The sequence below is a fragment of the Mandrillus leucophaeus genome, unplaced genomic scaffold, assembly GCF_000951045.1.
Source record: "Mandrillus leucophaeus isolate KB7577 unplaced genomic scaffold, Mleu.le_1.0 Scaffold241, whole genome shotgun sequence".
Lineage (NCBI taxonomy): Eukaryota > Metazoa > Chordata > Mammalia > Primates > Cercopithecidae > Mandrillus > Mandrillus leucophaeus.
Window position 1 is genome coordinate 2,636,777 of NW_012102488.1, and position 27,665 is coordinate 2,664,441.

Here is a 27,665-nt window from a genome sequence, read left to right on the forward strand (position 1 = left end):
AGTCCGTATGTTTGAGCTGAAAAAGTAGTTTTATTCTACCTTCAACATCTTTTATTTGACAACTTATATTAGTTAAATTGACTTTGAAATATATAGTACTTAGGTTGTCAATCTAAAGTAAAAATTTGAGTATTTAGGCTTTCAAATCTGAGATAGCTTGCCACATTGAGCTAATACATGAGATTTGTATTCCTGGGAAGCTACTAAATATATCTGTGCCAAGTTACAGCATTACCAACCATCAGGACTTCCTCGCTCTTCTTTACTGTGTGTGGTTTAATTCTGTGCATGATGTCTCTCTGTTGATATTAATTTAGGTCTCTCGGCTGCTGGGGGCATTCCACAACCCAAAACAGGTGACCAGAGGTTTTACTGGTGGTGTGAGTATAATTATGTCTTTTATTTTTTCCTTTTAGAAGTTTCTCAAGAAAGATGCTCTAATATATTTATTACATAGCATTTTATCTCCATTCATTTAAAATTAGGGAAAATTGGCCGTATTTATAATGTATGTTGAAATTATTGACTGACATGCACAAATCTATTAGGTTACTTGCACATTTGAAAGAATTGTCTGACAGCTGGCTATGTAAGTTTGTCACATTAATATCTTGAAGGAGCCTTATTAAAAATAGATAGAAAGTACCCTTGAGCCTGTTATTTTATTTCACAATCTTGTTTCGGTGAGACAGCTTTTTTCAAAACTTGTACAAGTTGAGAGAAAATTGTTGAGAAGCTTCAAAACCTGCTTTGCGTTGTTATTTTATGAGCTTCCCTAAACCCAGTAGATGGAATGCCAATTAGGAATGCCTCGAACATCTATCAGCCCTATAGGCTTGTACTTTCCTTATATAGGCTTTGTAGACTATCGCAGTAGTAGATCATCTGTTGTTCATTAAATCTGCTGCTTTTAGAATTCCCAGCATCAGAGTTCTGTGCTTTAAAAGCTGATACCACATTTTTGGAACATTCTAAGACTGTGGGTCAGTGACTTCCTATTTGTTTTTATTCCCACCCCCGCCTTTTACGGAATCTGATTTGGATTTCATAATTCCTATACTCCCATATAACATCTATGCCATGTAAGATTTATAAGACCATAGTACTTTTTTTCCTCCATTTACTTTCTGTATTGTGGAAGAAAAGTAGATTTTCTGTTGACTTGATGACATTTATTATTACATGTTGGGAGAACAGGAAGAAGCAGCCAAAGCGTTCTTTTGGCTCTGCTTATGCCGAGAATGCAGGATAGGGCTTGCACTTCAAGCTGGAGGATAGCCATGCTGGCATTTCAAACGCATTCTGAAAGCGAATAAGATGATTATTGCTGTCTGCTATTATTTAATTTTCAGGCGATTTATTTGAAAAAAAAATTTGCTTGATGGAGGAGATTATTTTTGAAGAAATAAGAGAATATATTTATTTTTTTAAAGATTTCTTCAACCTGAGAAAACTGGTATGAGCCTTAGCCCTGGCTAAGACTGAGGTGGGAGAATGAGGTGGGAGACTTGCTTAAGGCCAGGAGTTCGAGGCTGCAGTGAGCTGTGGTGACACCTGTGAGTAGCCACTGCGCTCTTGCCTGGCAACGTAGTGAGTCCTCATCTCTAAAAAATAAAAACTGAAAATTAGAAAGATGAAAAAAATAAAAATGTCTCTTCAGTTGTACAGAAAAAAATCAGAAATAATTAGTCCACCAATCTGGGCAGACAATCATTGGAAGCAAAGGACCAAGGAAACTTGAATTAGTGATTTTTTTTAAATGCAGTTCAAGCAACTAGAATTGAAAAAAAGCCAAGCCCCTAGGTGGGGTGAAGTCCCAAGATAATAAAATATATGGTTCCCAAATGGAAAAAGAGGTGCTGATCTTCTCCCTTATGTATTTTTATTTCTGCGTTTGAAATGCTGGCTTCGTTTTGCCTGAAGCCTTAGAGTAAATCATTGCTGTTACATTATAAAAACAATAATTGTCATTCTAAGTGTGACTCAGGCTTTGCAGGTATGATGACGGATACTATTCTTTTTAGTTGCAGATCAACTTTGCCAAGCTTATGTAGATTACTCTTAGATTTAAGCAGACAGTTTTATAGAGGAACTAAGAAAAAATTGGAAGCTCTCTTGATAAAAAGTCTGATTTTCCCTGAGTACCAAAACAGACCTCAGTAATATTTTAGAAATGTGTCTGAAAGTGTTTTGCAAGACTGAAGAAGAAGTTGCATGAGAAGCTTTCCCGGATCACAATGAAAAGGAAAGGAAAACACTTGCCTTCATGAGAAACCCTCTAAATTTTAGTGAGAGAACATGGTTAATTTTTTGTTGTTGTTGTCTTTGGTTTTAAAGGTTTGAATTAATTGGTCTCTTTGCAGCTTGTCTGCAAGAAATAGCAATTAGGAAATCTACTTGATAGTTTAATTTATTTTTGTTTAAGTAAAGAGTATCATTTGGGTTCTTTTTAAAACCTCTGAACTCAGGTAAGAGCAGGATTGCAGAGTCTCTGTCTGTTGATTCCTGCCTCCCCTTTGATGACCCTGGGGGAGGTATATCTGTTTTCTTAACAACATTTGAATCTCTCTGAGACATCTCATAAAGTGGATTTCTCTGTCAAAATATTCTTTTTTAAGCCTTCAAAAATAAAAATTCTTACTGTCTTCTTTGATGATTTCTTATGTTCAGGTTCAGACAGTAACTTTAATTCCAGGAGATGGTATTGGCCCAGAAATTTCAGCTGCAGTTATGAAGATTTTTGATGCTGCCAAAGTAAGTGGGCTTAAAAAATACATTTAATGATGATTCACTGAAAAGTTTTCTTAGCCAGTTGGATTCTGTGAACTTTTAGGATGCATTGTACACATTTCTATGAAATTTAGTAAGGTCTGTTGTTCATCTCCATAGATTGTCACTTTAACAGTGTGTATCTCAGTGTTTGCTACTGCCATTATTTCTTTCCTTCCTTCCTTCCTTCCTTCTTTCCTTCCTTCCTTCCTTCCTTCCTTCCTTCCTTCCTTCCTTCCTTCCTTCCTTTTTTTCTTCCTTCCTTTCTCTCTTTCTCTTTCTTTCCTTCCTTCCTTCCTTCCTTCTTTCCTTCCTTCCTTCCTTCCTTCCTTCCTTCCTTCCTTCCTTCCTTTCTTCTCTTTCTTCTCTTTCTCTCTTTCTTTCTTTCGATGAGGTCTCACTCTATTCCCCAGGCTGGTCTTGAACTCTAGGGCTCAAGCGATCCTCCCACCTTCACCTCCCAAAGTGCTTGGATTATAGGCATGAGCCACCGCACCTGGCTGGCTGCTCCTATTGTTGATAGTTTAAACTCCTGCATTGGCATCAGTTATATGTAATCAAAGTAGTACTGTAGTATTTGTGGATCTTTAAGTCCTGCTTGGGTTTGAGATCTTTTAAGCCCTGCCAAATCACCCACCTTTTTGCAAAAAAAAAAAAAAAAAAAAAAAGACTAGAATTGATGTTTCAAAAATCTATATAGGCGCTTTTGAAATAATCTCTTTAAAATAAAGTTTTTGATGTGTTATCAAGAATGGAGTGTTATTACTTCTAACAGCTGAGCCTTTGATACAGGTAGATAATTTTGAAATTCTGTAAGTGGGTTCAGCTGTAAGCTGCTTGTGACCAGCACTGTATCTGTCTCTGAACTTCTGTCCTAGGACATGCTCAGTGTGCTGGCTGTTAAATGTGTGTGTACACACATGAAGGATGTAGGTAGAGAGAAAGGGATGTTTGTTTATACCTTCAACTGGTACATTCATAGGTTATGCAATACATATATATATATGGGATCTGATTTGGATTTCATAATTCCTATATTCCTATATATATATTCTTATACTTCATATATATATTTCTATACTTCATATATATATATATATATATTTTTAAATATAATATTGTTTTTTAAAAACGGCTTTATCAAGATATAATTCATCCTTTTATTTAATTTTTATTTTTCATTTGTTTTGAGACATTGTTTCACTCTTAATGCACAGGCTGGGGTGCAATGGCGTGATCTTGGCTCACTGCAACCTCTGTCTCCCAGGTTCAAGCTATTCTCCTGCCTCAGCCTCCCGAGTAGCTGGGATTACAGGTGCCCGCGACCACACCCAGCTAATTTTTGTATTTTTAGTAGAGACGGGGTTTCACCATGTTGGCCAGGCTGGGCTAGAACTCCTGACCTCAGGTGATCCACCCACCTCAGCTTCCCAAAGTACAGGGATTACAGGCATTGAGCCACCACGCCGGGCCTAATTCATCCTTATAAAGTGCACCTTTCAATCCAGTGGTTTTTAGTACATTCACAGAGTCATGCAGCCATCACCACAATCTAATTTTGGACCATTTTCCTCACCCAAAAAGAAACCCCATACCCTATGCAGTCGCTCCCCATTTCGTCTCTCTCCCTCCCTACCTCCTCCCCCTTTTTCCTCCCCAGCCCTAGGCAGCCAACCACTCATCTACTTTCTATATCTATAGGTTTGCCTATTTGGGACATTTCATATAAATAGAATCTTACATGGTCTTTTATGATTGGCTTCTTTCACTTAGCATGATGTTTTTAAGTTTCATCCATGTATCAGTACTATAAAATGTTTCTGTGAACCATATTCCTCTGTTCTTTATGATACTCTAATTATAGCCACTCTTAAGAGCCCTTGTGGAAAACAAATAAGTGGGCAGGTGGTGGCTGGGAGTGATGACTGGGCACAGGTAATGTGGAGAATTCCTCTGGGCCTGCTAGAGAATGACATCTCTTCTTGCATGCCAGGAACTTTCTGGACTTTTACTGTTTTTAGCAGTCGCATCCAAAGTTGAAAAAGGGCTGAGCATGGTAGCTCACATCTGTAATCCCAGCACTTTGGGAGGCTGAGGTGGGCAGATCACCTGAGGTCAGTAGTTCGAGACCAGCCTGGCAAGACCCCGTCTCTACAAAAAAAAATACAAAAAATATTAGCTGGGTGTGGTGACGTGCGCCTGTAATCCCAGCTACTTGGGAGGCTGAGGCAAGAGAATCGCTTGAACCTGGGAGGCGGAGGTTACAGTGAGCCAAGATCGTGCCACTGCACTCTAGCCTGGTCAACAGAGCGGGACTCTGTCTCAAAAACAAAGTTGAAAGTTGAATAAGTTTGTTCATCATTGCAGTATGAATGTCAGTTTCCTTTAAGTCTCTCCAGCTCACTGTGCTCTGTAATGTGGCATCTAGGCACCTATTCAGTGGGAGGAGCGGAACGTCACTGCCATTCAAGGACCCGGAGGAAAGTGGATGATCCCTTCAGAGGCTAAAGAGTCCATGGATAAGAACAAGATGGGCTTGAAAGGTAGCACTGAAGTAGAGACCGGGGTTTTTACAGATTTCTGCTACAGGGGTTACAAAGTTTTGAAAATTTATGCATTTAAACTGAATAAGGCCTGGCCTTCTGTGAAAGTAAAGCCATTCTTTTATGAAGAAACTACTCACAGTAAGATGCTTTATTCATTTGGGATATTTTTTTCCCCCAGTAAAAGCATTAAAGTATTACTGGATGATGCCAAATAACAGTATCTCTATTTAATCTTGAACTATATGTATCTTTTGCTTAATTTTTACATTTGTATATTTATTTATTTATTTTAATTATTTTTTGCGACAGAGTCTCGCTCTGTCGCCCAGGCTGGAGTGCAGTGGTGTGATCACAGCTCACTGCAGCCTTGACCTCCTGAGCTCAAGCGATCCTCTCACCTCAGCCTCCTGAGTAGATGGGACTACAGGTGTGCCACCATGCCCAGCTAATTTTTAAAAAAGTTTTTTGTAGAGATTCGGTCTCACTATGTTTCCCAGGCTGATCTGGAATACCTAAGCTCAGGCAATCCTTCTGCCTCTGCCTCCCAAAGTGCTGGGTTTACAGGCCTGACTGAGCCACTGTGCCTGGCCTACATTTTTATCATTATTTTAATTAATACATGTTTAAGGCCATGATTCAAAAATACTAGCATGGGGTAGATTTAAATTCAGCATAGGCTTTATTTTTATATTTTTTGAGAGTCTTGCTCTGTCACCCAGGCTGGAGTGCAGTGGCATGATCTCGGCTCACTATAACCTCCACCTCCCAGGTTCAAGCTATTCTCCTGCCTCAGCCTCCAAGTAGCTGGGACTACAGGCATGCACAACAATGCACAGCTAATTTTTGTATTTTTAGTAGAGACAGGGTTTCCCCATGTTGGCCAGGCTGGTCTTGGACTCCTGACCTCAAGTGATCCGCCTGCCTTGGCTTCCCAAAGTGCTAGGATTACAGGCCTGAGCCACCATGCCCGGCAAGCATAGGCTTTAAAACCACAGACAGAACCAACACTGAATCTCATCTCTGCTACTTACTGGCTAGAAGGCTTGGGCAAATTTTTTATTCTTAGTTTCTTTTTTCTTTTTTCTTCATTTTCAAATGACAGTAACAGAGTTGCTGTTGTACAGGTTGATGGTAAAGATTAGATCATGTCAAGCACGTGATTACAATGCTTGATCCTCAGGAAGTTCTTAAGATAAGAAATGCAGTTCATGTTTCAGAAAGCTCCCATGAGGAAGTTTTCCTCCTTCATTTGAGTCTCAGGTAGAGAGTGAATTAGAGGCAGAACACATTTCACAAGGTAGCCTAGGTGGGTTAGTAGGTCACACCTGAGACCAGAATGCCTTCTAGTGTCATCTGAGTTTTCTTCTGTATAACAGGCCCTTTGAAGACCCCAATAGCAGCTGGTCACCCATCTATGAATTTACTGCTGCGCAAAACATTTGACCTTTACGCAAATGTTCGACCATGTGTCTCTATCGAAGGCTATAAAACCCCTTACACTGATGTAAATATTGTGACCATTCGAGAGAACACAGAAGGAGAATACAGCGGAATTGAGCATGTGGTATGTTCACTCCAGATTCCTTTTTATTCCTGCTTGGACTGCTTTCTGTGCATCTGGGACCCCAGAGACAGAACTGCTTTATCTCTGTGAGGAATTGTGGGTGTTTGTCTTGGTACCGGGTGTCTGGCTGACAGTACTCAAACAGATGTAAGGCATGGTGGTTCAGGTCACAAGCTTGGGAATATGCCCTCTAAATTTTGAATCCCTCACTTCACAGGGATGCTCTTCCGCAGGTGACTGTCCCTGCATCTCAGCTTTCTTCATCTGTGCAGTGGGGCTCATAATACCTCTTATGGCTGGAGTTAATATGAACCCCATTGACATAGCAGTGTGTGTGATTAGTCATGCTAGCTGGCACTGTGCAGGCCTGCCACAAATGTTACTGTCTACTCCCCACCCTCTGTCTCCCACGGCGTTGCTGTCACACGCTTTCCAGCGAGGCAGGACTTCCTCTCTTGCAGATCGTTGATGGAGTTGTGCAGAGTATCAAGCTCATCACCGAGGGGGCGAGCAAGCGCATTGCTGAGTTTGCCTTTGAGTATGCCCGGAATAACCACCGGAGCAACGTCACGGCGGTGCACAAAGCCAACATCATGTGAGCTCCTTGCGGGGACCGGCACCCCATCTTGCTTTGTTGTGGGAGAGCAGTGACAGGGCCTCCCTTTCTCCTCTTCAGCTTGCTCCTTGATTTCTAATATCTTTGAAAAAGAACCTTGTAACAATCCAAAGATCCGGCATCTCTCTTCTGTCAGAGTCTCCCCTTTTTTTTTTTTTTGAGACGGAGTCTCTTTGTGTTGCCCAGGCTGGAGTGCAGTGGCGCCATCTTGGCTCACTACAACCTCCGCCTCCCAGGTTCCAGCAATTCTCCTGCCTCAGCTCCCTGAGTAGCTGGGACTACAGGCCCATGCCACCATGCCTGGCTAATTTTTGTATTTTCAGTAGAGACGGGGTTTCACCATGTTGGCCAGGCTAGTCTCAAACTCCTGACCTTAGTTGATCCACTTGCCTTGGGCTTCCAAAGTGCTAGGATTACAGGCATGAGCCACTGTGCCCGGCCTGGAGTCTCCTGTTTACTGTGCCTCACTGGGCGAATGACAGGAGCAAATGAGGAGGGGATAGCGATTCAGGTCCTGGAAGCTCAAGGAGGGACTGAGGGTTATCAGGAAAGGAAGCTGGAGCCTCTGGGTCCCCAGATGCTGTGGCCATCAGCAGAGACCACATAGCATACGTTTTAGAAGTGGAATAGTGGGAGGCTTAAAGTAGTGCTAACAATACCTGATGTGTTACTTTGGCCATTTAAATTCTCATTCAGAGGCTGTTAAAGTCCTCTGAATATGTTAACAGTTTTCCTAACCTAAGAGAAGCATTGAACGTGCAAAACAGTAAAACTATTTAAATTATTATGTTAACCTTTGAAAGCAGTTTTAATCATATTAGTGGATATTTCTTCATTCTTGTTAGACAACACTATAAAAATATAGTCTTCTCTATTATCATCAAACTATTTTATATTTTTACCCTTTTATACTTTCAGAAGGATCCTAAGACATTTTCAGCTTATATTTTATTAACTACCTAAGAAATAATTTTATTGTAATTGAGATCAGGTAGCTTGGCTTCTGGAACTTAAATTTCTTGAACTTACTTTACTTCTTTGATTTGATTCTTTTCTTTCTGTAAGACTTTTTTTTCAGCAGTTTTTATTTGATTAAATACAGGCGGATGTCAGATGGGCTTTTTCTACAAAAATGCAGGGAAGTTGCAGAAAACTGTAAAGATATTAAATTTAATGAGATGTACCTTGATACAGTATGTTTGAATGTAAGTATATATTCACACTTACCTGCTACTTTTTGTGGTGAATAGCGTGTGTGTTGTGGGGATGCAGATTTTGATTACTAAATGCACAAATGTATTCCTTGTAGATGGTACAAGATCCTTCCCAATTTGATGTTCTTGTTATGCCAAATTTGTATGGAGACATCCTTAGGTGAGTCTGGCTGCAACCTTTTTATTTTAGCCTATAATTTACTTATAAACATCCTAACATAATTATGGCTTAACATTTTCAATTGAGTATTATAAAATAAAGTGTTACAACGTATGAATTGAATTCTAACAATTCAGGTTGTGATATGAATTATTACATGTTGGGTGGCTTGTTCCTTCATTTATTTGCCAAATCATCACTGGGCTCTTTCTCCCTAATCATTAGCTCACTCTTCCCAGTTTTTAAATGTTTCATTGATTGACTGATTTCAAGGTTTTGTTATGTATAGCTAGGTAGGTGGGTGGTCGTTGTTACTATTTTTTGGTAACTTTTGACATCATTTCAGACTTACAGAAAAGTTGTAAGAATGGCACAAAGAATTCCCTTGTACTCAACACCCAGATTCCACATTCCCCAGATGTCAGCATTTTATCACATTTACTTTATTACTCCTTCCCATTTTCCCTCCCTTCCTCCTTCCTCCCTTCCTCTTCCTCCTCTCCTCCTTTGTCTGTGCCTCTCTCTCTCTCTCTCTCTCTGTCTCTCTTTTACACACACACATACACACACTGTGAGAGAGAGAGATAAGATGTTGGCCAAATGGTGATTTTCTAGGGCTATTTTTTCTATATTTATGAGTTGGCACACAACTGTAAGAATGTTTTTCCTTCTTGTTTATCTGTCAATATGGACATGGTTTTGTTTTTCTTTCTTTTTTTTTTATGATAGAGTCTTGCTCTGTCTCTCAGGCTGGAGTACAGTGGCACGATCTTGGCTCACTGCAACCTCCACCTCCCAGGTTCGAGTGTTTCTCCTGCCTCAGCCCCCTGAGTAGTTGGTATTATTACAGGTGCACACCACCACACCTGGCTAATTTTTGTATTTTTAGTAGAGACGGGGTTTCGCGATGTTGGCCAGGCTGGTCTCAAACTCCTGACCTCAAGTGATCTGCCCACCTTGGCCTCCCAAAGTGCTGGGATTACAGGTGTGAGCCACTGAGCCTGGCTGTGGACATGGTTTTCTGTTTTATTCAGTGATATATCCATCATCATAATCAGGAATATTGATGCCTAGGTTGTCCTAACTTGGCTGGTGGGGATCCCTTCACCATGTCTCCTGTGTCCTTTTGACACGGCCCTTTGTTCTTTGAACCTTGCCTTGCTTTCTGACATAGTAAGCTGCTTGAGCTCATCTGTATTTTCCTAACCTTAGCCCTGGAATCAGCCATTTATCCAAGGAACGCTAGTTCCTTTTAGTGGAGAATGATAATTAAAAACTAAAATCTGGGTGCTAGGTGAGATGTTTTATTTTTCAAAACATTCTTTGAAATGCTTTTCTTCCCCTAGTGACCTGTGTGCAGGATTGATCGGAGGTCTTGGTGTGACACCAAGTGGCAACATTGGAGCCAATGGGGTTGCAATTTTTGAGTCGGTAAGGACCCTGACACCTGAAACAGAATTCAGGTCAGAACAGCATGTGAACTCAGGAGGAGTTATCTGTATAAGTACGCTTTAATTCATTTTTCAAATTGTCAAAACAAAATGATGCCTTTTTTTTTTTTCCTGAGATGGAGTCTTGCTCCATCACCCAGGCTGGAGTGCAGTGGTGCGATCTTGGCTCGCTACAACCTCTGCCTCCCAGGTTCAAGTGATTCTCCTGCCTCAGCCTCTCAAGTAGCTGGGATTACAGGTGTGTGCCACCACACCTGGCTAATTTTTATATTTTTAGTAGAGATGGGGTTTCACCATGTTGGCCAGGCTGTTCTTGAACTCCTGATCTCAGATGATCCATCCGCCTTGGCCTCCCAAAGTGCTGGGATTACAGGTGTGAGCCATTGCACCCAGCCTGTGTTTGTTATATGTACATATATATATGTTTGGTTTATCTCTTCATTTCCCTCCAGATATTTGTTATGTATCCTTCCTTCCTTAAAATATTTTACCAAAAATTGACTGAAAAAGATTGTTGGTCTATATTTTTATACTTAAAAAAAATTAGTTTAGCTCTTTATTTCTCCAAGTCTTTATTTATTTATTTATTTTTGAGTTGGGGCCTTGTTCTGTCACCCAGGCTGGAGTACACTGGTATGATCATAGCTCACTGCAGGCTTGAACTGCTAGGCTTAAGCAATCCTCCTGCCTCAGCCTCCCAAGTAGCTGGCACTGTAGTCACACACCACCACACCTGGCTAATTTCTAATTTTTTTGTAGAAATGGGGTCTCACTATGTTTCCCAGGCTGGTCTTGAACTCCTGACCTCAAGTGATCCTCCTGGCCAATCAAAGTGTTGCGATTACAGGTGTGAGCTATCATGCCCAACCCAGACTTTATTTCTTCTGTCCGTATCAGATGAATTGCACACAGTAGCTTTCAGTGCATATTTTCTATTGCTGAGGAAAGATGATTAAGACTCCAGCTTCCCCAGAAGAGGACTGTTAGTTCTTGTCTCTCCCCTGATGATGCTACTTTTCCCAATGTGTAGGTTCATGGGACAGCTCCAGACATTGCAGGCAAGGACATGGCGAATCCCACAGCCCTGCTGCTCAGTGCCGTGATGATGTTGCGCCACATGGGACTTTTTGACCATGCTGCAAGAATTGAGGCTGCATGTTTTGCTACAATTAAGGATGGAAAGGTAACAGGAATCTTGATTTACTTGTGCTAGGTAAAATGCATTGCTTCCATGTGTTTTATCTGAGTAAAAGGGACAGTGACAGATAATAGTTCTCACACGGACCCAAGCATTTGATGTTGAACAAGGATTCTTAATGTGAGTCCCAGATTGAATGGGGTATGTGTGCATATGTGTGCATTTTCTGAGGTGAGGATCTAGATATTTCATCCAAAAAAAGTTAAGAAGCACTGACATCAAGACATCAGTGTACAGTGGAAAGGTCAGTGGTTTGGGAGCCAGCATCAGGTACATGCCCAATTATCCTATTATTAGCTGTGTGACCTTGGCAAGGTGCATTGATTTTTTTTTTTTTCTTTTTTTTTTTGAGACAGAGTCTTGCTCTGTCTCCCAGGTTGGGGTGCGGTGTCACAATCTTGGCTCACTGCAACCTCCACCTCCCTGGTTCAAGTGATTCTCCTGCCTCAGCCTCCCTAGTAGCTGGGATGATAAGCGTGTACCACCACGCTCAACTAATTTTTGTACTTTTAGTAGAGATGGGATTTCACCATGCTGGCCAGGCTGGTTTCGAACTCCTGACCTCAAGTGATCCTCCCGCCCAGCCTCCCAAAGTGCTGGGATTACAGGCCTGAGCCACTGCACCCAGCCAGGTTCATTGATTTTTATAGACAACTTTTTCCTCTTCATAACAAACGTCTATTGAGTGTACCTTATAAGGTATGAAGAATAACATGATGAATAGGGTAACATGCTGAGCCTCAAGGAGCTGGGAATCTAGTGGCAGATACAGATGCAGATGTGCCTCTAATACAATAGTCTTATATGTCACACTATGTGCATCTATAATACAAAAGCAATCCAGAAGTTTTATAAAAGTAATAACTAATATTAATTGAATACTTACACAACTTTCAAGTTCTTTATATATCTCAGCAAAGTTTTTCTATAACTCTTTGAAATAGATGCTATAATTCCATTTTATAGATGAGGAAACTGAGGTACAGAGAGATTAAATAATTTGTCCAAGGTTTTACAGCTCCTAAATGACCAAGTTGGTATTAACACCCAGTCTGGGTCTTACCCAACAAGCTTCTCTGCCTCCGTAAGCAACTGTGGCCCGTGGAAGAAGTGTGGTGGGTTATTTCCGAAGTGAGAGGAGATAATGCACTTGAAGACTCATCCCTAATTTGAGGTCCTTTTTAACAAAAATTGTGAAAAATATGCATAACATAAAATTTACCATTTTAGCCATATTTAGGTATACAGTTCAATAATGTTAAGTACATTCACATTGTAATGTAACCATCGCTGTCAGTCATCTCCAGATCAGTTTCATTTTCTCAAACTGAGACTCTGCACCCATTAAACAGTAACTTTCCCTTCCCCCTCTCATCCTCTGGCACCCGCCGTTCTGCTTCCTGTCTCTATGAATTTGACTACTCTAGGTACCTCATGTAAGTGGAATCATACAGCATTTGTCCTTTAAGTCTGACTTATTTCACTTAGCATAGTATCTTCAAAGTTGGTCCCTTCTTTTAAAAAGAATTCTGTAATTTGAAATTATATCGTGATAGTCACATTGGAGGTCATATGATTTTCTTATTCTTTAAAGTTATATTTGGGAAGTTATAATCTACAGCCCAGTAGGGAGGTGCCTGAATTACACAGTGAGCCCTTTTATTGTGTAGGATGGAAAGATAAAGAGAATTAAATATATTGGGGTCTGTATGCAGGAAAGAAAGGATAAGCTGGTAGAACAGATCGGTTGTATGGGAGGCTTTCTTTCCTAAAGAGGGAGGTTTAAGAGTTAATGATTTAGGCAGCTGTGGTGGTGCATGCCTGTAGTTGCAGCTATAGGCTGAGGCAGGAGGATCACCTTAGCCTCTGAGTTCAAGACCAGACTGGGCCACATAATGAGACCCCATCTCTTTTTTTAAAAAGAAGAGTTAGTGATTTAAATATTTCCTTCGTATTTGTTTCCCAGCCTCCAAAAATAGATCAGATACAAAAATTAGTTGGGTATGGTGGCATGCACTTGTAATCCCAGCTATTCGGGAGGTTGAGGCAGGAGAATCGCTTGAACCCAGGAGGCAGAGGTTGTGGTGAGCTGGGATCGTGCCACTGCACTCCAGCCTGGGCAACAGAGTGAGACTCCATCTCAAAAAATAATAATAAAAACAAAAATAGATCAAAATATGTCTCAGGTCTATTCCTGAGACATATTTCCCAAGGATTTTTATGAAACTTCTTGTTTAGATTTGCTCTTATTTAAATATCCATGACCAACTAATCTGTATTAGGGTCCATTGTGTGAACAAAGGGAAAATTTTGGTAAAGCTCCTTGCATCGAGAGCGCCTTATTCTTTGCGGAGTGTGTTGTATACACTATGAGATTGGATCCCGATCCTCCTGGGCTGGGTAGATAGTGGTGGAGTGGTTCCTCACTTGGAAATGAGGAACTAAATGAAAGAGCAGCCAAGTAACTTGCCCAGGTGGCATCTCACTGAGGGCTTTAAAATCTTCTTGGTTTAGTTTAGTTTGTGGATACATCTTTTATTTTTGCTTTTTCCTTTTCTCAGAGCTTGACAAAAGATTTGGGAGGCAATGCAAAATGCTCAGACTTCACAGAGGAAATCTGTCGCCGAGTAAAAGATTTAGATTAATGCTTCTATGACTGGTATTTGCATCAGTCACTCTAAATGGACACCACATAAACCTCTATTTAGAATACCTACGTATGTATGCATTGGTTTACTTGTTTCTTGACAGTACATTTTTAGATCTGGCCTTTTCTTAATGAAATCTGCGCAAAAGATGCAGGTGGATGTCCCTAGGTCTGTTTTCAAAGAACTTTTTCCAAGTGCTTGTTTTATTTATTAAGTGTCTACCTGGTAAATGTTTTTTTTTGTAAACTCTGAGTGGACTGTATCATTTGCTCTTCTAAACCATTTTACACTTAAGTTAAAATAGTTTATCTTCAGCTGTAAATAGCAGGATACAGAATTAATAAGAGAAAATGTCTAACTTTTTAAGAAAAACCTTATTTTCTTTGGTTGTTGAAAAACATAATGGAAATAAAACAGGATATTGATGTAATAGCACAAAATGACACTCTTATAAAACTAAATGGGCACAAGAGAAATTTCCTGGGAAAGTTCACATCAAAGAGTGAATGTGGTATATTTCTAAATGATATGGAAAATAGAGACAGATTTGTCCTTTACAGAAATTACTGATTATGAATAAAAACTTCAGATCCGAGAAATATATAATGAGAGATATAATTTTTGTTAATGACAAAGGTAATATATTGGATACAAAAACACAAATGTATTGCGCATTCAATTATTTTGTTGTCTTGAGATTTAATATTCTTTCCAAGAGCTTTTAATGAAGCAGAGAGCTAGTACTTCATTTTCATTGGATACATTTTCAGCATCATGAGTTGTCACAGCCTCTGAGCCCCTGATCTTAAGCCAGAGGGGCTGAGTGTATTGTAAACTTATTCTTGCACGTTGCTGTTTGGGAATGGACCACACTACAGCTGGTAGTTCTGGGGGTGATACTGCTGAAAGGCCTGAACATATGTATTTTGGCTGCAATTGAGGAACTCGGGATGCTGACTGTTAATTTTGTATTTCAGCAACTGCCCCTTCTCCTATCCCAGAGCACCAATTACTGCCCTCTGCCTCAGCAGTACAAGATGACATTCCAAAGACTGGAGGCGACTCAGCCTGAGTTAATTCACAAAATTGTGCCATGCTGGGGCCTGAGCTTGGGCTTAGGCTTGGGCTCAGCTTTTGACCTTCAGGTGTCTCCTTTCCCTTCCTGCCTTCCTCTCCCTTATCCTCCGCTGCAGCATGATTTTCTTAATCTTCAGACACTCACTATTTTCATGAACAGTTACCCTCTGGCCCCACAACCAAAGACAACTCATGACCTCCCTTGGCCCTTGTGTAACATTGCAAACCTGTGGCTTTGCAAAATGTACCCAGGTCACAAGGGGATTTTTTTTTTTTTTTAGCAATGATATTCCTGTCTGGGTCACTTTTTAAGCTTGTAAGCAGACTTATAATCTTAAATGTATTTTCCTTTGTTTAAGCTGCTGCTTTCTCTGTTTCATTGGCTTGAGCTAGTTATCAGTGGCTCTTGGGTTCAAAGTAATAAAAAATTCCAAAACTGATTGAGATGTTTGCTTTCTCTACCTGTTTCCTGTTCAGATGCCTTCAGTCATTTTGGCTCAGCTTGCTACTGAGAATGGCTGCTTCCCATATTTAGAGTGGAAGTGGGGTGGTCTGGTGGCGACAGGCTAACGTAGAGTTGGCTGTTTTTATGAGAATGCTCCACTTGACGCCATCCTGCACCTTTGTTTATTCCAGTGACTAATGGTCACTCGCACGCCTGCTGTGCACAGTCCTGTGAGTTAAATACCCACTACTGTCTGCACTGGTCCCACCTGCTCAATTGACAAAAAAATCAGGTCCTTGTTGACAGTTCTGTTAAAAGGTTTAATATTCAAATTATACATTAAATAGAATCAAATCGGCAGCAGCAGTTTTATTAAGCATCAAGTCAGTTGGCATGTGTGTGGCAGAGGAGTGCCTGGTAATGGAATAACAAGTTGGCGATGTCCACCGCGATTCCAGAGTAAGTCAGGTCGCTAGGTAAGTTGTAACTGATTGCTTTTCCTGCAGCGCACACGAGCAGTATCAGCCATCTCCCTCCCACCCCCTCCACAGCCTGCTGCTGGCTGTCCTGTATGTGAGCTAGCAGCTTTTTAATCTACCTGGAACTAAGGCCAAAAATTATCAGCCCTTTCGTTCTGGAAGGAGAGTTGACCTCATTTGTCACCTGAACAAAAAGCAAAACTTAAACTGAATTAAAACTACCCACACGTGAAGCTTGTCGGAATTGTCAGCTATTGTTGGCGTAAGACCTGGTAAATGTGGAGCCAGTGCTGTGCCCTGACCTGGAGATCTAACAGACTTGCCAGAAATGCCTGTGTCCAGACTGAAGAGACCTGGGGCTCAGGAAGAGGCTCGGAACGCCTGCCCTCTATTCTGTAGAAACTGCAAGCATGGGCCCTGACTACATTTTTTGCTCTCGGTAAAAGGAGTCAATGATATCTTTGTACTTCTCCAAAACTGTGAGCCGTTTCAGTTTCATCGTGGGACCTAAAAGGGAAATGAGAAGAAGTGAGTGAGAAATTCTCTGAGAATTCTGAGAATGTGTGTGGTAAAGACTCACACTCAGTGAGTCCTATATATAACTCAGGAATTAAGCCAGATAATCAGGACAGTCAGTGGCCAGCCTCCAAGACAGTGATGGCTCCTGGTATTCACATGGCTTGTGTGTAGTCTCCTGTGTTATACCGCTGGTTGTGGGCAGTGGAGTATAGATGAAGGATTGGTATGTCGTTTCTGAGAATAGGTTATAAAAGACTGCAGTTTCTTTTATATACATAGGAAGGTGGTATAAGCTACATCTGCCTTATCCTTGACCTGCACCCAGTTTTGATCCTCAGTCCATTTTCTCTGAAATGGATTTATTTGTTCCGTCTCTTGAATGAATAAATTGTTGAAGCAATAAAAAAAATAGACTAAGTTTCTGTCTTGGGCTTTCTCTTGGACCACTCTTCCTGGGCAAGCCGACTGCCATGTTGTGAGGACACACAGGAAGCCAAGAGAGGCCCACTGCCCACACACAGGTTTCTGGCCAGCAGCCAGCAAGGAGCTGAGGCCTGCCAACAGCCATGTAAGTGAGCACGGAGGTGGACCCTCAGCTGCAAGTGACTGCACCCGGCTCATAGTGACTGTAATCCCATGAGAGCCAAGCCAGAACCACTCAGCTAAGCTGTTCCTGGATTCCTGAGCTACAGAAATGTGGATAATAAATGTTTATTGCTTTAGGCGGCTACATTTTTGGGGTCATTTGTTACACAGCAATGTATTAGATAACTAGTACACATCACCTCTGCATTTTTGTGAATGTTCATACAACATTATGCTTTGATGGTTATGACGGGGCCAGGGGACGTCCAGGTTATGGGGAGCCTCTGCCGTTGTCTTTGTGAGAGGTCTTCCCCTAATTCCTTTTCTTGCACTTGATTTACCACCTCAAAAACAAGGTTGAAAGAGCTCTGATTTGAGGTCCTGGCTAGCTTAAAGTGCCTTAACTCACTCTTGACTGTGTAACTGGAAACTTTCTGCATTAAAATCATTGTATTAACTACATAGCGAGGACATCTTCTCTGTCTGACCTTGCATTCAGTGTGCTGGCAGCAGACAGCCAGATAAGCTCAAGGTCTTTAATTGCAGCTCAGCATTGCTGTAGACAATTGCATCTGGGTTCAGCCTTAATGAATTTGAGGGAATCACACTGGCATAACCATTTCTACCTCCCCTGTTCCATGAACACCCCATGAACATCTCTTGGCTACAGCCAAGAGTGACTTCAGCTGAGGCTGCACCAGAGCCCTCTCCTGGTTCTGTAGGCAGTGCTCCGGAACAGCCTTATCCCTTTATCACACAAGCTGACTTTCCAGAAGATCACAGTAGTCTCACCCCTAGAACCACGTGACTCCAGCCTGAACACTAACAGGGCCTTGGTGTTGGCCTGGTAGTTCCATTGTGATTTTAGGGGAAAATAGTCCCATAGTCAAGGCCAAGTTAAATGTCATGTTCAGATTAGAAAGTTCTAGCACATATCAGTCGGGCGCAGTGGCTCATGCCTGTAATCCCAGCACTTTGGGAGGCCGAGGCCGGCAGATCACCTGAGGTCGGGAGTTCGAGACCAGCCTGACCAACACGGAAAAACCACATCTCTACTAAAAATACAGAATTAGCCGGGCATGGTGGCCCATGCCTATAATCCCAGCTACTCAGGAGGCTGAGGCAGGAGAATTACTTGAACCCATGAGGTGGAGGTTGCAGTGAGCCTAGGTCATGCCATTGCACTCCAGCCTGGGTGACAGAGCGAGACTCCATCTCAAGGAAAAAAAGAAAGTTCTAGCACATATCTTATACATTCAACAGGTTCCACATAACCACAAGCCCATGCATGGAGCCGTCAGTGTCCTCCAACAGGAAGTAGATGGGTGTCACCCAGATTCCTGCCATGACCTTCTTGCCATGGCTGCTTCATAACGGGCACCTCCTAGGCACTGCCATGGCCTCTGCCTTCCCACACAGCCGTTGCAACGGTGAAAAGAAAAAAGCCTACCCAACTCTCCACCGGAAATGGAGAAGTCTCTCTCGAGAATGGCCCACTTCTGGATGTGGTAGGGCCGGGCTGTGGCATTCATGTTGACTCTCCGGATCCCCTCTTCGATGGCCTGGTACACGGCCTCATCCTTCCCTACGATCTCAGACACTGTGGTGGCTCTGCTGCCCACCCTCTGGCAGAACTCCACAGCTTGTTCAGTCAGATTATCAGTCGGGTCAGAGGTGTCTGGGTCCAGAGTGCACTGAAAAGCCAGAGATTAGATGAGGACCAAGCCTTACCCCACAAGACGTAAGCCCTGGTCCTAGAGGAGGTCTTACTGCTGTCGGCAAGGGTGTGAATCCTGTGAGCTCTGTTTCAAAGAGACGGTTCTAGAATGAGTAGCTGCTACTGTGTTGAGCCTCGTGTTATTGTGGAAGGAGCAGTGGTCTGATAATTAGAAGGGCTCGGTCAGTGACGTTATTGTCTGTAAAGCAGGGACCATAACTCCTGCCTGTCTACCACCCTGGGGCTCCAGTACCTGCAGAGAGCAACGAGGGAGGGCAGCAGCACTTTGTAAACGGGAAAGTGCCAGTAACATGTAAAGGATCATCACGGTGGCTTATGTGGGACAGAAGGAATTTCCGCATGCCACAGTTGCTCCAACAGTGCAGGCAGCATGGACTTGAGTCATTCCAAAATGAAGCCATGAGATCTGGATGTCCCCTGTGCTGAATGTGGCTGCCAGCCAGACCCACAGACCCCCTCACTGGCTGCTCCTTCTGAGCCGGAGCCCCCCAGACACACCTTCAAGGTGAGCAGCATGGACAGGAACTTCCTCTGGTCCCCAATCAGCATGGCGTTGCTAATGATGGGTAGCTCCATCTTCACGGCCTCCTCGATGGGCACAGGGGGCACATTCTCCCCACCAGCTGTGATGATTAATTCTGGGGAGGCAAGGCCAGGCCCCCGGCACAGAATGTAGTCCAGGTGCCCCAGTTGAACCACAACCCAAGCCTTAGCCACAGCCCGGAAACCTCAGCACAGCAGGCAGCACAGCTGGAGACGCCCCCTCTCTGGGAGCCAAGAAGCAGTGGCAGGCCCTCCAAAGCAACTCACACCTGCTGGGGGGCTGCTGGCAGCACCCCAATGACAAATGCTCACCCAGGGTTCCCTCTCCTCAGCTTGTCATCCAAGACTCAGCCTGCTCAGGCATCTCATCCATGTCCCCTTCTGCCAGCCCCAGTTCCTGCCCCCAAATAGCCCGTGTCATTTCCCTTCCCTGCCTTTGCTTAAGCAAAGTGACCATCCCTGTCACTCACACAGCATTCACCACCATGCTAAGCACTTCACATACAGTAATTCATTTAATTGTCACAATAAACCTATAATGAAGCAGACACTCTTGTTTTGCAGATGAGGAAACTGAGGCACAGAGACGTTCAGTAACTTGTCCAAGCTCACATGCTAGTAAGTGGCAGAGCTAAGATTTTAAATCCAGTCCAGTTCCAGAGCCCATGCTCTCACCTGCCCTGCTAGGATGCCTCTCCCCTTGCTTGCGCCCTTCTCCCTGGAAGGTCCTCTCCCCTTCTTTCCTTCTGTCCAACAGACTGCCAGGCACTCAGTGCCCTAGCCTGCTGTTCTCTGATAGTAATGATGGCTTACTTCTAGGCTAGATGGCAATAAATTAAATAAAATAAATTTAACGAATGCACATTGACTAATTTTAGTGAGACTGTACTCCTGTCCCTCATTTCTATCTAATTCAACAAAGATTAGTTGGCCACATTCTGTGCACAGGTCTTGTGCTGACATCAGGCACAGAATAGAACAAGGCTGTCCATGGCTGCAAGGAGCCCACAGTGCAGGGGGGCAGCGAGACAGAGGGAGGCACAGGGGCTGCAGGGCCAGGGCAGGGAAGCATCAGGCCCAGCTGCATGGTGAACATGAATGGAGTTGGCAGGCAGAGGGCAGGACAGAAGCAGAAGCTCACAGGCCTTAAGGGAACTGCAGGTAGCAAGTGAGGCAGAGGCTGGAGAGTAGCAGGGCAGATCTCAGAGGCTTCCAGTGCTGGCTCAGGAGCTGGATTGTGGGCAGGTAGGTGGGAATCACTGAATGGTGTGAGATCAAAGTTTTAGGATACTCTGGTAGCTGGGGTGAGGAGTGGTTATTCAGGGGGCAAGCTGGCTAGAGAGGAAGCCATGGCAAGTGTCTAGATGATCAGGGTTTGTCTAGGACAGCAGAAGTCAGGTGAAGTGGAAAAGACAGACTCTGGAAATGTGGGAAGACAAAAACCCAGCCTCCCTCACATATGCCTCATCATTGCTACCTCATTCCTGCCCTCTTCTCCTCACCACCACCCTCTGCATTCTCACCAGCATCTTTTACCATTAGTAAATGATTTTTAAAAACCCTTAGCAAACCAAGCCTAGAAAGGAACATCTTTAATCTGATAAAGAACATCTAAAAATTTTTACAGCAAACATACTTTTTTTAAGATTTAATAATTTTTTTTAAATAAATAGAGACAGGATCTCACTATGTTTCCCAGGCTGGTCTCGAATTCCTGAGCTCAAGCAATCCTCCTGCCTCAGCCTCCCAAAGTACTGGGACTGCAGGTGTAAGCCACTGTGCCCAGCCAAACATACTAATGATAAGATAGTGAATGCTTCTCCCCTGAAATCAGGAACAAAACAAGGATGACCACTATCACCACTTCTATTCAACACTGTCCTGGAGGTCCTAACCTGTGCAATACGGCAAGAAAAAAATTCATCTGTCGTTTGCAGATGATATCGTTGTGTCCATAGAAAATTCAAAAGAATATACACACTACTGGATTGAATATGTGGTCTGATCAAATGATCCACAAAAGGTGATTTGATACAAAGCCAATATGCAAAAAGCAGTTGTATTTCTATATACCATCAGCAAACAAATAGAAGACAAAAAATTTTTTTGCAGCAACATCTGAGCTGAAAAAAACTTTTAAGTAATATTATTTAAAATACCATAAAAATTCTAAGAAGTAAATATAAGGAAAGATGTGCAAAAATCTCTACGCTAGAAAACATAGGATGGATGCAGTGACTCACGCCTATAATCCCAGCACTTTAGGAAGCTGAGACAGGAGGATGGCTTGAGCTCAGGAACTCAAGACCAGCCTGGGCAACATGGCAAAACCCCCTCTCTACAAAAATAAAAAGTTAGCCAGGTGTGGTGGCTCGCACTTGTGGTCCCAGCTACCTGGGAGGGTGAAGCTGGACCAGAGGATCACTTGAGCCCAGGAGGTAGAAGTTGCAGTGATCTGAGATCATGCCAGTGCACTCCAGCCTGGGCAACAAAGCAAGACCCTGTCTCAAAAATAAATAAATAAATAAATAAATAAATAAATAAATAACACATTATTGAGAGAAACTTAAAAAGACCTAAATAATCGGGAGGCTGAGGCAGGAGAATGGCGTGAACCCGGGAGGTGGAGCTTGCAGTGAGCCGAGATCGTATCACTGCACTCCTGCCTGGGCGACAGAGCGAGACTCCATCTCAAAAATAAGAAGAAGAAGAAGAAGAAGAAATTTTTAAAAAGACAAGTAAATGGAGAGATTTATCATATTTGTGAATTGGAAGAGACAATACTATAAAGATGTATTTTCCTCACCAAATTGATCTATAGATTCAATGAAATCAAAATCAAAATTCCACCCAGTTTTTGAGGAAACATATAATAATTCTAAAATTCATATAGGAATGAAAATGGCCAAGAATAGCCAAGGTCATCTTGAAGAAGACAACCAAGGTTGTAGGGCTGAGCCAGATATCTAGCCCTGTCATAAAGCTATAGAAATTAAGACACTGGGTATTGGTGCACAGATAGGCAAATAGACTAAGGGAACAGAATAGAGTCCACACATAGACCTCTCATAGACAGTCACTTCATAAAGGACAAAGGTATCACTGCAAGGCAATGGGGAAAGGATGCCATGTCAGTTGGATATGTATTTGGAGAAAAACTATTTGGACCCTTACCTCTCACTATACTAGTTCTGAAAGGAGGGCCGGCTCTGGTTGAATTTGGTTTTCTGGCTACTATCCTCCCCCGTGCAGGGATGTGGGTCCCCCTCATCTGCCGTTACAAAGAGGCACACTAGGCGGCGCCCATGGCACATCCAAGCAGCCACCTGTCGCTCCTGGGGTCTCACTGGAGGGTACCTGCCAGGGCTCACCAGCCTGCACATCCCAGGGCCCAAACACCACCGCGAACTTTTGTCCCTCCCTGGGGTTGCCGAGCCTCCATGGCCATCAGCTGGGGCCTGGGCACGGTCGCACACTGCCTGCATGACGTCCACAAAGTAGTTTCCCCACTCACTCAGCTTCAGTTTCCCCCATGAAGCCCTGGTGCGGGATTCCCACGTGGGTGCTGCGGGCATGACACCAACTTAGGTGAAGCAGGCAGAACATCCTTCCACAGAGGCATCCCCAACTATACCTGTCTCTGTGGGAAGTTTGTCTTATTTTAAATTTTATATCCAATTTGCATGCTATTCCCCATCACATCTGTGTTGCATATAAAAATACATAATATGTATGCTCTTGAATCTTCTGGAAAGACTTGCCTTGTTTCTCTAGGGGTCTGATTTCCAACTCCACCATTTACTAGCTGGGTGACATTGGGCAAGTTACTTAACCTCTCTGGATGTCCTCATTAACAAGTTAAGGTTAATAGTACGTGCCCCATAGGAGAGTGGAGTAAATAAAATGATGTCACTAAAGGTGCGTGACACTTAATAAAGGCTCAAGACCAGCAGCTGGTATAAACAGTGGTGGCAGTGGAATTCCTGCCCCCACCCCACTGCAGCTGTCCAGGGTGCTTGCCTTTTTTTGTTTGTTTGTTTTGGTTTTGTTTTCGGAGACAGAGTCTAACTCTGTCTCCCAGGCTGGTGTGCAGTGAGGCGATCTCAGCTCACTGCAACCTCTGCCTCCCGGGTTCAAGCAATTCTCGTGCCTCAGCCTCCTGAATAGCTGGGATTATAGGTGCATGCCACCACGCCCAGCTAATTTTGTGTGTGTTTTTAGTAAAGATGGGGTTTCGCTGTGCTGCCCAGAGTGGTCTTGAACTCCTGAGCTCAGGCAATCTGCCTGCCTCAGCCTCCCAAAGTGCTGGGATTACAGGCATAAGCCACCGCGCCTGGCCTGGGGTACTCACCTTTGAGGCGCCCAGTGATGTAGAGGAAGCCATCGGCATCCAGTCGGCCAGCATCGCCTGTGTGCAGCCAGCCTTCCTCATCAATGGCCTCACACGTCTTGTCCTCCATGTTCAGGTAGCCCATGAAGATGGTGCGGCCCCACAGGCAGATCTCGCCAATGCCCTCTGTGTCCTGGTTCACCAGCTTCACCCGACAGCCGGGCACCAACTTGCCTGAGCTGTCGAGGGAGGGGCCGGGAAACTGGTCAGAGGGAGCTGTCTCCTTCAAGCCCCCACTGGGGAGCCGGGGTCCCAACAGCTCAGTCTTCACTGATGGCTAGAAGGTATCCCCTCACAGGGCTTTTGTATTTTAACAGGGGACTTACAGCTGAAAGATAGAGCCAATTTAAGAGTTTTAGGGAATGAAGGAAGGAAGGAACAAATGAAATGGTAATGGTAGAACTTGGAGCACTGTGATAGGCTGGCAGGGAGAGGAGATATTTAATCATAACTGATGATCCTGCAAATCACTCCCTAGAACTGACTGCCCTCACCGTCCATTAGGAGGCTGGCCTGGTCCCCCCAACTCCTACCTTAGCTGGCCCCTGGGCCATCCACTCTCCTAGAACATGCTGGAGCACACCCCACGCCATGAGAGGGAGGGGCCAGAGGAAAACTGCTCCAGAGGTAGACCCCTGCTCAGGGGGCACCTGGGCTGTGCAGGCTGTTTTCAACCACAGACTCACACAACAAAGTGGCCGAGGCCACTCCCACTAGACTAAGGAGGATAAGCTAGGGACTTGGCCCAAGAGGGCAATGTTGGCTCTCAGGGGCTCCATAGCCCAGTGGCCAGGTCTCTGGGACCCAACTGGCTTGCAAAGAGAAGGTGGTCCCCAGGGCACTCAGCAGGCAGACACAAAGGAGTACCAGCAAGGGCGCATGGGTGTGCATGTGTGCGGCAGCCTTGAGCCTCACCTGTACAGCCGGTAGTTGCAGGGGCTGGACATGAAGTGGGGGCCTGAGGTCTCACTGAGGCCGTAGCCCGCATACAAGCGGATGTTGAGGCCCAGGAAGAAGTGCTGTGTCTCTGCTGTCATGGGGGCTGCTCCATAGAAGTTCTTCTGACACTTGGCAAAGCCCAGTGCCTGGCGGACCTTGGCTAGCACCAGGTAATCTGCCAGTCTGGTTGTGAAGGGCTTCAGGTCGCTGGTGGGACAGGGAGAATGGTTCATGGAAGAAATCACATACACACAAACACACACACAAACACACACACACACACACACACACACACACTAAAAGGGTGGTATTCAGTGAGAACACCCTGGCTCGGCCATTCCAGTTGTCTGTTCCACTTGGTTGGTTTGAATATTGAACCTGCCCATGAACATGCATGCAGATGTAGGTATGCAGGCACATGGTTGTGTGCAAATGTGTCTTGAACCAGGAAGCCAAACAGATTCAGCTGTGTACAGGTGTACAGGCAACAACAAAGACACATGCCATTTTGCACACAAAATACACATGCACAGAGACTTGAAGTATGTATTCGTGTATACACATGTACAAACGTCGGACCCCAGTGAAGCCCACAATTGCTTTGTTCATGCATGTTCATGTTTCATGTCTGTGCAAATGAAACTGTGGATGCTCAGGTATGTACACACATCTCATGAAACATACCGTTTCACAGACACATGGGGAATGGAAACTACTTCTAAATTGAAACCAAGCCAGATTTATGTCACTGACCCTCCATAGAACCATGTGGGAATTTTAAAAGCTATAGAAAGAAAGGGTGAGACATTTGAGGGGTTACTTGGGATGCTGGAAAGGCTAAGTCCTCATCACTGTGGCCCCTTCTCCGGCCACCTACTGAGGACAGACGACCTCAGGAGACTGTGCCAGGAGCTGCTCCAAGGGAGGTGAATTTCACTTCAGAGAAAGCAAGTTAGTCCTCCCAGTCAGAATCCAAAGGTGGAGCGACTCTCCCCAGCAGGCCCTGGGAAACGCATAGGAGCTCAAGCCCAGTCATTGATGGGGCATCTGCATGGGGTCTCCAGAGCTGCCCGGCCACTGGAGCTGGGACAGGCATGGCCTATCAGACTCTCACTGTGTTTTGGGTTATGACCCAGTGCACTGCCTCCCCAGGCCTCCCGCCCGTGGGCCCTCTGTACCTGCCAGGGCAGGTGAGGTTCTGCTCCAAGGTCACCGACATGGCCCACAGCAACATCTTGCGCCGGATGAAGCCAGACTGAGCCGCCACCTCCTGGATGCGCTCCATGATCTTCTCCCACACCCGGGGCACCCCCATGTGCGATGTGGGCTCCACCTCCCGCAGCGTGTTCACCAGGCTCCCCTGTTCACACCGGAAGAGGCAGCCCTGTTGGGTCCGGGGCAGCTGGGGCCCAGGGGCCCCCTCTCACCAGCCAGGCATGCCGGCAGCACACACATGCTCAACGGGCACCCGCACACACCTGCACACAAGGTATGGCACATACTGTTTCCTTAATGGTTGTCGCCTCGCTTTTTGCTCACAGAACCCTGGTGGCAGGCAGTGGTCAGGCAGCCGTCAGGCAGCCAGTGCTTCAGAAGGGCCTCAGTCTCATCCCAGCCCTGAGCGTGGTGACTCTCCATGAGTCTAACTCAGACACAAGAATCCCATTCCCCTCGGCAGCATTTGGTTTGAGAATAGACAGGTGACACTTTGGGACACTGAGATGCTGGTGGAGGGAAACTGGCTGGGGGGTTTCTGGGAACGTTTTCCTCACAGTTAAAATAAGGGTCCCAAGAACAGATATATCCTGTGAGTCTGGGATTCAGGGAAGGGCTGTAGCCATCTGGTGATACTCTGAGGACACCCGTCCTTGATCGTATCACAAGTCCCATGAACCACTCTCACTCCACTTTATGTAATGGCATCAGGTTCCCGCTCTGTCGCCCAGGCTGCAGCGCAGTGGCACGATCTCCGCTCACTGCAAGCTCCGCTTCCTGGGTTCACCCCATTCTCCTGCCTCAGCCGCCCAAGTAGCTGGGACTACAGGCGCACACCCATGCCCGGCTAATTTTTTGTATTTTTAGTAGAGACAGGGTTTCACCGTGTTAGCCAGGATGGTCTCGATCTCCTGACCTTGTGATCTGCCGACCTCGGCCTCCCAAAGTGCTGGGATGACAGGCATGAGCCACCACGTCTGGCCCAGTTTACCTTCTTGTTTGGTCATTTGAGTCAGGCTGTGCCCATTGCAGCTGACAGAATTCTGACTGATACATGCACAGGAACGGCACACACACAAATGCACACTCAGGGCCCACGGACACACGTGGACGTGGCCTGGCACACGGGCTGGGATGGACGCACAGTAAAGGCAGACTGACCTTCAGGGCGTCGGGTTCGGCAAAGCAGACCTGGGCCCCCCACTGGATGCCTGTCCACAGGTCGTAGATCTGGGCAGCAATGTGGCTGAGGGGCAGGTAGCTGACTACCACCTCCTGCTGGACTTCTGCCGGCCGGATGTCACCGGCCTGGCTGCCGTACCTTGCTGTCCACGTGATCTGGAGGACAAGTAGATGGATCCCAGCAGCGTCCACAAGCCAGCCCTGGCGGTGCTCACAACTGTGGCCACCCTGAGGGCCAGCCCCAGTGTGGTGCCCCCTGTGGCATCTCTGCAGGCTCTGAAAACCCTAGGACAGGCCTCCCCTCCCCCTTGCTGGGCTCAGTCTGGGCCGCAGACTGATGGGCTGTTCTACCTATCCCAGCTCCTAGAGCAGAGGGGCCCAAGGAGC

The 27,665-nt window shown here is 44.7% G+C and overlaps 2 protein-coding genes across 5 annotated transcripts in view; one reads left to right on the forward strand and one right to left on the reverse strand.

Annotated features, from left to right (window-relative positions):
* Positions 1 to 313: 313 nt before the first annotated feature.
* On the forward strand, positions 314 to 14,767 carry IDH3A (isocitrate dehydrogenase 3 (NAD+) alpha). 2 transcript variants are annotated; one of them, XM_011982697.1, is made up of 11 exons: positions 324 to 380; positions 2,469 to 2,534; positions 2,671 to 2,754; positions 5,198 to 5,312; positions 6,692 to 6,879; positions 7,341 to 7,474; positions 8,598 to 8,700; positions 8,805 to 8,869; positions 10,216 to 10,300; positions 11,351 to 11,503; positions 14,080 to 14,767. In XM_011982697.1, the coding sequence occupies exons 2-11, from the start codon at positions 2,520 to 2,522 to the stop codon at positions 14,161 to 14,163; spliced, it is 1,026 nt and encodes a 341-aa protein (XP_011838087.1). In that variant the 5' UTR covers positions 324 to 380; positions 2,469 to 2,519; the 3' UTR covers positions 14,164 to 14,767. The 2 variants fall into 2 exon arrangements, with proteins under 2 accessions (XP_011838088.1, XP_011838087.1); XM_011982698.1 differs by lacking the exon at positions 2,469 to 2,534 and having other exon boundaries at positions 314 to 380; positions 2,696 to 2,754.
* Positions 14,768 to 15,987: 1,220 nt separating this feature from the next.
* The window catches only part of ACSBG1 (acyl-CoA synthetase bubblegum family member 1), a 67,567-nt gene continuing 55,889 nt past the window's right edge, over positions 15,988 to 27,665 (reverse strand). For all 3 annotated transcript variants that reach the window (XM_011982696.1, XM_011982694.1, XM_011982693.1), the window contains 5 exons: positions 24,858 to 25,088; positions 23,904 to 24,121; positions 19,508 to 19,647; positions 18,722 to 18,965; positions 15,988 to 16,674 (listed from right to left, as the gene is read on the reverse strand). In XM_011982696.1, coding sequence (XP_011838086.1) covers positions 16,589 to 16,674; positions 18,722 to 18,965; positions 19,508 to 19,647; positions 23,904 to 24,121; positions 24,858 to 25,088 — 919 coding nt within the window. In that variant the 3' untranslated portion in view covers positions 15,988 to 16,588. The remainder of the gene's footprint in view (positions 16,675 to 18,721; positions 18,966 to 19,507; positions 19,648 to 23,903; positions 24,122 to 24,857; positions 25,089 to 27,665) is intronic.

Bases quoted from the DNA above. Each gene is read 5' to 3' on its own strand.
- IDH3A (XM_011982697.1), top strand. The intron at 7,475-8,597 runs GTGAGCTCCTTG...GATTAAATACAG, and splicing joins GTGCACAAAGCCAACATCAT to GCGGATGTCAGATGGGCTTT. The intron at 8,870-10,215 runs GTGAGTCTGGCT...TTCTTCCCCTAG, and splicing joins TTGTATGGAGACATCCTTAG to TGACCTGTGTGCAGGATTGA.